This window comes from Maylandia zebra, linkage group LG8 (assembly GCF_041146795.1).
Source record: "Maylandia zebra isolate NMK-2024a linkage group LG8, Mzebra_GT3a, whole genome shotgun sequence".
In the NCBI taxonomy this organism is placed as follows: Eukaryota; Metazoa; Chordata; class Actinopteri; order Cichliformes; family Cichlidae; genus Maylandia; species Maylandia zebra.
Window position 1 is genome coordinate 11,584,353 of NC_135174.1, and position 11,362 is coordinate 11,595,714.

The window sequence follows — 11,362 nt, forward strand, 5'->3', positions numbered from 1 at the left end:
ACAACAGCAAATAATAACTCGCAGATGTGCAGATTAAATGAATAACATCTGCCCATCAATCATCAACATTTTAATGAAACACAGAGCTGAAAGAGTTCAAGTCTTAATTTGTTAATTGTAAAACAAAAATGTCAAATTTATTAGGTTACATTTCACCCTAAATTTGGACTTTATTCTGTCTTACCTGATCTTAAATGACATACCTTAAGGTTTTAGACTACCATGGATTTTTCTGATAATCTACAATGAAACTGATAGTTAGATCTGAAAAAATACTGTTATTTATTGTTCTGGGATAATGTAGACATGCCTATTGCTGTTCACCCAAATAATGCAGTTTTGTTCAGGTATAATTTGCAACAAATCTGTGAATAATAAAAACCTTTTTTTATGATTTGCTTGTTTGTTTTAAGAAAAAAACTGAATATGCAGAAGAGAGAGTACAGGTATGACATCCAGGAAATAGTCATCCCACTGGGATTATTAACCAGGAATCCAATGCTCAGGGGGGTGCATGTTCAGTTGGGATGTCCCCTGAGCACTCGGCTATTGGATTGCTCCAATTAATTATTTCTTAGCTGTTATACATGGAATTTTGAGGGGTTTTTTTTAGCAATACTTGGGTTTTTTCCTAGACCAGACTGGACCTTTGAGAATGACAGAGCATCACTGTGCATAGTGTTAAGGTGATGAATTGATGTTACCTTGTTTTGACAGAAATGCCTATAACGCTTTAGTAAAAGGAAACCAAATGAACAATGCTGTTTTTAAAAGAATAATAATAATTAAAAAAAATGCTCATTTTGCTAAATTGTTTTTAAGATGGTGCAAAAAAAATCCTCTTTGCAAGAAAACACTGAATAATTTCTCACATCACAATAAAAAAAGAAAAAGATAAATCCAGGCTATAAGCCATGTCGTGTCTTCAGCGCTTCACTGTTTCCCTGAATGCCCAAAACTGCACAGACTTAAAAGAAGAATTTTCACACCAAACTCAACGTCACATTGCATGTTGAGAAATCCCCTATCAGAAAAAAAGGTAAACATCCTGGCATAACTGCAGCCTTCCGAGCAGCAAAATAAATCAGTATGCCACAACTGAAAAGAAAACACAGGGCTGCTTCTTTGTTCTCACGCTTTCTTTTATATATATAAAAATATATAGAAATATGTAGGATTATACTATTTAAGATATATGTCTTATTTCTAATTTTTCTTTTCTGCCCTTCTGAACAGAATTGTATTGAGTATTTTGTAGTCTAGCTTTGGATGAAACGTTAATATCTGTTCCACTAACGTTTATTTGATTTGAAAAAAGACAGAGCCTGCACAAGTTAAGCAAAATGATAAAACGCAGCGAGGCCAGCACTGGGAGCTTCTGAGAAAGCAACACATTCATACAGACGCGTACACATGGAGAGCAAAAAAGCAAAAAAAGAGAAAAAAAAGCCATACGTATGTGAGCATCCGCACACAAAGAAGTCCTTGTATTATGCATGCATGCATGCTTCCAAACATTACAAAAACACACATCAAAACGACCGGAAAAGACAGTAGGTGGTTATTAAAGAGACAAGAGAGAAAAACAGAGAGAAAGAGAAGAGACACTTTACCGGCAATCAAAGATGCAGAGGAGAGGAGACAGGAAGAGAAGGAGAGGGAAGTGGAGGTAGAGAGAGAGAAACGTGCAAAAAAAAAGGGAAGAAAAGGGGAAAAAAAGGGAGAGCTTGCTTTTAATCAGCCTGGATCCAAAATTTAGACAGGCACACACAGAGGCACGAGCAGTCCCTGTAGGATTAGGGCCTTGGCACTGTGTGTGTGTGTGTGTGTGTGTGTGTGTGTGTGTGTGTGTGTGTGTGTGTGTGTGTGTGTGTGTGTGTGTACTGTGCACGTCCCACGAGACTGATTAGCCATGAATGACTGATGACGGATCTTTTTTTCCCTCCTCCTTGCTCTCTCTCACTCTTGTTTTCTTTCTCACTACTCTCAGCTCGGGCAAGAGCATGGGAGAGGATACTCCCTCTCCCATCACACACACACACACACACACACACAGACACACACACACACACACACACACAAAGCTGCACACAGCTCCATGTATATTCAACAAAGGCTCCTGAATATACTTAATGCTTTCATGTGTGTCACTGTGTAACGATCCATGCTGTTCCACACAGCTGCTTCTCTCTTTTTCTTACTCTCTTCCTCCTTCACAATCATGCACACACACACACACACAAATATGTACCTATTTCCTGTTTAGGAGCACATTAGCTGTATTTCACACCAAATACTAAATCTGCTCAATCTGTATGACAGCAGCAGTTTGACTCTTGAAAAACACTGAAGGGTCCTGCATTCAGGCGGCAGGCCGACCGCTCTGCCTCCTTTAACCTCACCTCCAGATGAACCTCGGGCCACCGCCATCCATCTAAAGCCCTGACAGCAAAACAAACTGGACATAGACCCGCCTGAATGGAGGCTATTACAATATGAATGAGCCAAACAGAGCTGAAATGAATCGAGTGGAGAAGCAAAACACAACAGCTGAGGAAAGGGCCCGGGCTGAGTCAAACGAGTCAGCTCAAGTGACGATGAGTCAGGCAAAATGTGACCCCGAGACAGGGTAAAAGCAGAGGCCTGTCTCAGGTGTCCGTAGCCGTTCTGATAAGGGTTACCTTGCCGTGGTGCTTGCAACACTGCTTTTTCAGGGGGTGCAGACCTGTGGATCCACTGAGACTGTGACATCATGTCTGTCCCCCTGCTAAGTGATGTCACCTCCCTGTCATGTTGCGTAAATAGGGAACTGCCTTGACCCCTCTGAAGAGGAGAGAGGCCATAAAATAGCTGGGAATTACAGCATCTGCACACTTTCTTTGCACATATGTGGTGACTTTTTTCATGCAGTCATGTCACGAATAAGAGCCACAACGACGAACAACTTATATTGTTTTTTATGCACGTGCACACACACACACACTCACTCACACATACAAAGCCCCCGTCTTCCTGTACAGAGTAAGAAGCTGTTTTAGCCTTGTGTTTTGCGGGCTGTTTAAAATGTCATTTTTCTCTCGTTTCTCTGACTTCAAAGGCGCCTCACTGAGCTCTCACTCCCTCTTGCCAAATCCTCCAAACGTTTCTGATTTAGTGAGTTGGCCACGGGCCGAGTAGCACCGGGACGGGCCCGTTAACAACTGTCCAAGTGGTGGGGGAGAGGAGGTGAGGAGGAAGGAAAGGAAAAGGGAAGAGAAGAGAAGGGAGAAACAAATGAGACAATGTGGAAAAGGGAGAAGAAGCAGGCTGAAATTGAGACAGAAATAGGAGGACTGCTGAGAGAAGGTCTGCTAACAACGCGAGGAGGCGATGGGTGTGTGGGGAGTTAGACAGAGACGGGAGATGGATATAAGAGGTGGGGGGATCGATTGAAAAGAGAGGAGAGAGAGAGAGAGAGAGAGAGAGAGAGAGAGAGAGAGAGAGAGAGAGAGAGAGAAAAGGGGGTGGGGTGAAGGGGGCCATGGCTGTGAGGAGGAGGAGGAAGGAGGGCTGGAGCACCACTCGAGAAGCTGAGAGGAGCAAATGCAATAGTGAAGGGGAAGCAGAAGGAGGAAGAGGGGAGGGCGGGCGTGCGATTAAAGAGGGGTGAGGAAGACCGGGGAGGGGGGGGGCAAAAGGCCTGGCCAGTAAGAAACAGAAGAAGAAGAAGGAGAAAGAGGAAAGAGGAGCAAGTGACAGAGAAAGAGGAAAAAAAGAGCGCATGGACACAGGAAGTCTGGCGCTTTCCATTCACTTCATGACACATCAAATCATCAGATGGTGGTGTGTGTTCACACCCCGGAGATGTCGCAACCAAACGCACCCCACACCCTTCAAATCACTGCTACCGACAATAAGCAGCTGTTCTCGTGTTGGAGGAGAGTTGGAGATGAGACAAAAGTCTTCCTGTCACAGTGGCAAGTGCAACTTCAGAACAAATGCAAGCTTCACTCCAAACTCAAACATCAAAAGATTTTTCCTTAATTTGTTTAATTTTTTTCCCCTTTCTACTGATGTGACCTTTTAGACGCCTTAAATCTCAGCCACAGTTACTCCGAGGTCAATTTGACCTTATTGTGGAATATATTTAAATGACGCGCCACGGTTTGCTTGAAATATCAAAGCATACACAAGAGTCTCATTTGTAATGGAAATGCCTTTAATGACTTTACCGGCCCTTACTTAACGACTTAATGCTTTTAATGTGTCAACAAATTTCCAAAAAGTCAGGCTCGTTTAAGTGATTTCTTTGGCCCTGCTGCATATTTTAATCTCGCGCCTTGATAAGTGCACAGCGCTGATGTGGGTGGGGAATCGGATTTGCTATATTTTGAGGCAGACCAAAAATCATGTATGTAAAATGCAATTTTGAAAAGAAAATGGTGAGCATGTGTGTAGCGTGTGTGTGTCTGTGTTATGATGACACACACTAAAATTACTCCAGAGCCTAGTCCAGTGTGTTTAAATGCAATGCTAAGGGAGCTTTAACTGGAATCAATGGTTTTTTACACTTGAATTTATTTTTCTACTCAAAGTCAAATATTGTAGATTTTCACCCAGTTTGCACTGAAATCGCCACAAATTAATTTTGATTTTATTTAACACATATAATATATTTTCTGTTGTGAAATTTATAAAAAGGAAAATAATTGTACATTATCCAACAAAAATACATATATTTAGAAAAATTTCCCTAGTGGTTTCCTACTCACTTATGCACTTACGGTCACTCGGTGTAGCGTAGTGCTGATGACACAAAGTGGGTCAGTCAGGTTTTTTTTTGTTTTTTTTTTAATTGAACTGAATCGACAGTTTACACTCGTCTCCTTCCTCACCAAATCCAGTCGCAGCTCGGCTGGCCGCAGCCTAGACCAGCTGTCTCCTCCTCACAGGGGGCCGTCTTGCACACTGCACCCTACATGTGCCCCCTGTACATCCCGGGTTGCATTGGTTGGATTGGAGATTGGTGGGTGGTGTTGGAAAGGGGTGATTGGGCTTGCTCACTGCTGACTCATCCTACACACAGACACACACACATACACTCGCAGGGACAGGCAAGCATCTCCTCTCTATCGCTTTCATTCACTCACACTCTTGAGAAGCTGAGGAGACGCCAGGGCGGGGAGTCGGTGGGGGTGACGGCCAGTGGGTGCTGTCAGGCGGTGGTAATCTGACTGGATTACCAACCAGGTGGAAACATTCAGCCTATCTACCCCCCTCACACCCTTACCCTCCCCCTTCCTCCTCCTCCTCTTCCTTCCTCCTCCCTGGCTCCATCCATCCATCATTTCTTCCCTTATTTTTTTCACATGCCTTTCTTTCTTTATCTATCTACGGGGCTTCCCTTTGCCTTTAAACATAATGAGTACCCTAGACACACACACACACACACACACTACTCTATAGTAACTACAGGCCTTTAATTCCACAAGCATGGACAGAAACCAAACCCATGCGTACGCGCACAAACGCGCCGTCTCCTTCCATCACCGTGCAGGTTGTTTGTGCGCCAAGGTGTGTGCAGGTAGTAAGGTGAAGGGGTGTGCCTCATCTGTGCTGCCGCAACGTTCAAAGCCTATGACAAAAAACTTCCAAGGGAAGAGAGAGATATAACTGACAGCCTCCTGATGAATGGACTGGATGGTTGTGCACACACACACACGCACAGCTACAGGCATTTGTAGTAGAGATATGCAGAATTTAACTACAGGGTCTTGTGTTTCACTAACAACACCGAACATGGGGAGAAGGAAAGGGAAAATGCTGGGATGAAAAGGGGGCATAAGCTGAAGAAAGAGCTCAAGAGAGCAAAGACCGAGAGTAACCGAGAGAAAAGAAAGTGAGAAGTGGCAGAGAGATAATCTAGTCTATGACATTTTGGTTATGGTTTATTGCTGTTTTAAAGCACAAAAAACAAGCAGCTTAAGACTAACGTTCTTCAAAGTGTGTATGTGTTTGTGCGTTTGTGCAGCTGCATGTGTGCACACACAACATGAATGTAAACTCCTTCTGTCTGCATTACTTAGTCACACAAATGCACACTCGTTCACGTACACAATCATGTAAACAAAAACGGTCTGCTGTCTGGGAAGTAACACACCTGTTCAATGACAAGAGCAGCCACGCCCTCCATAATACTGCACACCTGTGCTTCTGCGGGCTAAACCTAACCCTAATCGCACACGCAAACACACACACATATACACTTGCACAACTACTGCCCAGGGGCTAACATCAGAGAAAGGGGAAGAAAGAGAAAGAGAAGGGGGGACTGGAATAAAAAGCAAAGCAGTGAAAATGGGAGGGGAAGAGAGCAAGACAGACAGACAGAGACAAAGGCTTTCCCACTGCTCCTATCAGTAATCTAAACGCCTGTGTAATATCATTGTGGGGTTTTATCAAATGTGGGCTGAGTCTTATGGCGTTGGTATGCGTCTGTCATTCCATCACCTTGTCAAGCGCGACCATATTCAAGCAGACACCATGCTGATCTAAATAAGAGGCTTCAGCAAATTGATGGATTGCAGGTTTTCCAGGATATGAAGAAGCAGGGGAGAATGAGGGGAGTCTTTTTTTTTTTCATTTAGGATTTTTTTTAAGTGATATACTCAGTTTGATACTGCGAGACTGTGTGTGTATATATATATATATATATATATATATATATATATATATATATATATATATATATATATATATATATATATATATATATATATATATATATATATATATATAAAGAAATAGTGAGGGTGTCTTCACAAAGATCTGAAACAAACCCTTGTCAAAACCTCCCCCTCCACCCTCCTGTCCCTGCTATGGCCAGCTCCACATCACATCTACCCCCTGTGCTGAGGCCTAGGGCCAGGCATACAGCTTTCTGGATCTCTAAGGGGGGCAAGGACAAAGGTAACCCGCATCCTAACCTCCAAGCAAACACACATACATACACCAACCCCCCATCTCTAAACAACAATCCTCTATGCCCATCATGTCTGTCAAAACCCCATAAGGGACATGCATGGAGAGTCTGGATATCTGGAATCTCAATACAGTGTCATGCACCTTGAGACCCAGTGAGAGGCCCTCTTGAATATATTTCAATAGCATTATCACCCTGCATTACTATGCTTATACCCCCTTTATTCAACATTAAAGAAACATTTTTACACTGGGCCATTATGCATGTCAGCGCACAGCAAAATCAGTCAAGGTGCTATTTAAACTGCAATGCAGGTTACATTTGTATTTGATATATTAGCTTTGAAAATGAGCTGGGCGTGTTTTTGCTCGAATGTTGTGTGTGGAAATCAGAAACAGGCAGGCAGCTCAGCGTGTCATAAAATATAGAAAATATTTTATCAATATAAGTTAATGCATGGAGACTGAATCATTTATAATATATTTAAATGTGGTAAAGTGTTGATCAATATTTATGTGAATTGTTTAATAAGTATTATACTGAAAAGAATGTACGTATGAGAGAATAAAGCAAAGCTTAATAACTTTTGTGCAACAACACGTGTTTTTAGACGTGTTGTCAATAAAATGTGTTGACATTTAGACTTTTTTTACTAAAATATTTTTTAAAATAATAAATAAATAACGTACAGTATCAGTTCAAGTTTTAAGAAACATACACGTTACAGCCTTACGTCAGTTTATATAATTAATATATTTATATATGAATAATTTTTAAAAACGCAGAGGAAGAGCCCAAGTTTACAAACCTAAATGCTCACGTGCAATAAAAAGTATATTAAACAAACCAAGCTGACGTAAAATTGCATTTTAAATTAAAAATAATAATAATAATTGAAAAAAAATTCCTCTCATGTGAAGAAACCAGAACCACAGAACCAGGAGGTGGAGCACGAAATATCAAAAGTAATTCACGGTAGGATTTCTGGAAAAATCCACGCGTGTTGACCTGAAATGTGAAATGTATTTTAGCAACTAATTAAAAATGAAAACCCGGTTTGCCTCAATTTTTTCCCTTTTACACATGAAAACAAGCAAATACACGCGAGACGTGGATGGCCACTCTTGACACACATGGTAACTAATGAGATTTCTCATGTAACACGCATACATTCATCCAGCGCGTGGGTATAAACGCAGTATGATTTCGGACAGTCTTTTCTTTCTCTCTTTGCACGCACACACAGCCCCCCCCCCCCCCCCCCCCCCCCCCCCCCACACACACACACACACCCCTATTGAGACAGGATACCAAAGCTACTTGTTAAATCTAATGCATGCACTGTCAACCCATTCGCACCCCGTCACGTCTTCGCTCAATATAGAAACCGGATTTTCTGGTATTACCCTCACCTCTATTAGCCAGAGCTCCCCTTCACTCACTCAGTCCCCCCTCTGCTCTCCACCCGGCAACTGCGACCCCCAGTTTGCGCCCAGCATAAACCAAAACCACCAAAAAATAATTTCAAAAACACACACACGTGAAGGAGGAGGAGGCGCTGCGCAGAAACTGGCTCGGCTAATAGCTTTAATTTATTGTTTAATGGGAAATATAAGCGGTGGAATAACCCAATTCTAATTAATTACATCAACTGGCAACGATTAGTACTTCGCTAATTGATGAATCCAAATAAATCTATGACAAGATTATGCCACTAATAATCCCAGCTTGATATGAAAAAAAAAAAAGAAAAGAAATAAAACCAAATAACCCTGGAATTAAAGTTTTAAAACAACAACACCAACAACAAAGGTGAGCTTGGACTGAGTTGTAAATTTAGAGTTAATTCTATCTGCAAAAAGAAAACACATTACCCTTTTTCTTTTATGTGATTTTAGATACAGTTTTTTTAATTCTTGCATTTCGGCAAACAGCCATAAACAGTTGATTAAATAAAGTTAAAAAAGATAATTCCTAAATTCCCCCCACCCCCCGAAAGTCGGAGCACTTTCCGTCAGCGTTAAATTCTAACTCGTCCCTGAAGAGCTCCAAGGTTTTATTTTGCAATATGGGGAACATATGCTTCAGACAAGAGAGACAGAGAAAGAGAGAAACACAGAGTATATATTTTCTTTGGGTTTTTTGTTTGCTTGTTTGTTTTGTTTTTTTAATCCACACTTCTCTGTAGTTACACGGTGGGGAAAAACACCTTGCTTCCAAAACTGACCTGAGTGCGGACCCATGGAAAGGTGGGATGAGTAATATTTCCCGGGCTGGAAGTGAGCGGGGTGCTGCACGGATCCGTGTCCGCCTGGCGCCATCCGAGACGCGGCGCTGTGAACCAAGGCGCTCCGCTCCGTCAGGAGGTGGTGCGGAGGAGCGAAATCTCGGCTTTCCATCCCGATGAGAAGCGATAAATCCCAAATCCCAAAGTAAAATCCGGAGGCACCGAAGGTTTCAGGCACCCAGATGCAAATAATCCCTTTTTATGAACTTCGTGCTCGCCTCGCATTGAGCGCGGTTTTGGCTTTGCAGGGTCGAAACGGAGTCCCCGTCATGTCCTACAAAAGAGAGAGCAGGAGACGAGTCAAAGCGCTGACAATGACGAGCCAGCCAGGGATGTGGCGCTGAAGAAAAGGCTTGACTGAGAGACAGTCGCTGCTCGTGTTTAGACAAACAAGCACGGTTTACAAAGAGAGAGAGAGAGAGAGAGAGAGAGAGTGAAGAAGAAAAAAAGGAGGAATAAGAAGCTATTCAAATGTCACACACAACAAACGTCCTAAAATAAAACAAAATCCCCACATTTACTGACCAACTTTGGTTCTGCGCTGCACACTAACTTTCTAACGCCGATATGCGCCAGCTCGGAAAGGTGGGTGAAGTCTGCACTGTGGATGAAAATGTGGGTGAAGTGAGTTTGCGTGGATTTACCCCGCACTACATCGTTGGCCCCAACAGAGGAGCCCCCCCCCCCCCCCCCCCCCCCCCCCCTCTCCTCCTCGCGACCAAACACAATGTAAATCCTGAACACGGGAGCTTCCTTTATCAGCGCAAAAAAGAAAAAAGAATGGAGCAAATGACGAACAAATGAAGCATATACAGTACAAGAGTTCACGGTGGTATAAAGCCTCTCCCGGTGAAGGAGTTGTTGAGTCTTGAGGCTCAACAAGCGCCGGTCATAAACAGGCTGGACCTCGGGGCACTTGCGCTAAAACGTTAAGGAAACCATCTGCACCAAGTATAGAATGCGTAAAAAACATATTCTTTTTTTTCTCCTTTGGGTGACTCAAATAGCCTATCACTCTTTGGTTTCAGACGGATACCGTCAATACGTTTATCTTTTGGTGTAAATTGAGATTTTAATTCGAATCTGATCCGGTTCATATGTGGAGGAAATGTTGATCTCTGACTTGGATCGACATTTCTTATATAGGTTTTATAAACCAAGAGCGCCTTTACCGTTCTCTGTTTTTTTTATATACACGTGTTTACCAAAGTTGCTTCACCATCGCTGTTTGACTTTTGATAGTTTGCACCGTTGAAATCGGGATTATTATCCGTTGTGTTGCTTATTGAGGAAAACTGGCGTTGAAACAGCCATTTCTATCAACTCATACGGAGTCAGCAGCAGTGGCCCTCGCCTTCTGACAATAGCCATGCATTTCTGCTACACGTACTGTATATATAGGATACAGTGTAATCACAAACACAAATCAAATCACCTCTATGCTTCATCGCCAGAGTTGTGAGGTGGGCAATAAACAGTGAAATAGACTAGGAAATCATCGCGTTTATATGTATACCTCATAGCCTAGGTCATTTATTTAAATAGGACTCCCTGCGATGCTCATAGGGAGCTCTGGGTGCTTCCATTTCCATCCCCCCCCCCCCCCCCCCCCCCCCCCCCCACACACACACACACACGTACACACACACAAACACACCTCAGCAGTCCATCTATTAGGCCTTTCAATGCGTGGCACGTCCATCTAGTGCTCTGTAGATGCTGATAGCACCTCCCAGGAACCAAGATAGAGGAACAAAGAAAATACCAAATGCTCTGGTGGACCAGGGGCTTTATGAAGTGCATAAGAACAGCCTTCATAAGCTCGGATATTCAAGTCTTCTTTAAGTCACACACACACACACACACACACACACACACACACACACGCACACACACACACACGCTGCTCAAGGACTCAACTTTCAGGAATTGTATTTTTAGAGGGGATTTTCACCCTGGCTCCCTAAAGTTCGCAGTTCTGATAAAACCCAGCAAATGTGATCGTGAATCGTGAAAATGTGTGTGTGTGTGTGTGTGTGTGTGTGTGTGTGTGTGTGTGTGTGTGTGTGTGTGTGTGTGTGTGTGTGTGTGTGTGTGTGTGTTATACGTACAAA

General features: G+C 42.8%; 1 protein-coding gene across 3 annotated transcripts in view; it reads right to left on the reverse strand.

Moving 5' to 3' along the window:
• bahcc1b (BAH domain and coiled-coil containing 1b) overlaps nucleotides 1-11,362 on the reverse strand; it is a 62,993-nt gene that overhangs the window by 41,973 nt on the left and 9,658 nt on the right. For 2 of the 3 annotated variants that reach the window (XM_012922206.4, XM_012922205.3), the window contains one exon: nucleotides 9,189-9,522. In XM_012922206.4, the coding sequence (XP_012777660.2) occupies nucleotides 9,189-9,360 (172 nt within the window). In that variant the 5' untranslated portion in view covers nucleotides 9,361-9,522. Of the gene's footprint in view, nucleotides 1-9,188; nucleotides 9,523-9,773; nucleotides 9,856-11,362 lie in introns of those variants that run through there. The other variant, XM_076887317.1, reaches the window with a different exon arrangement.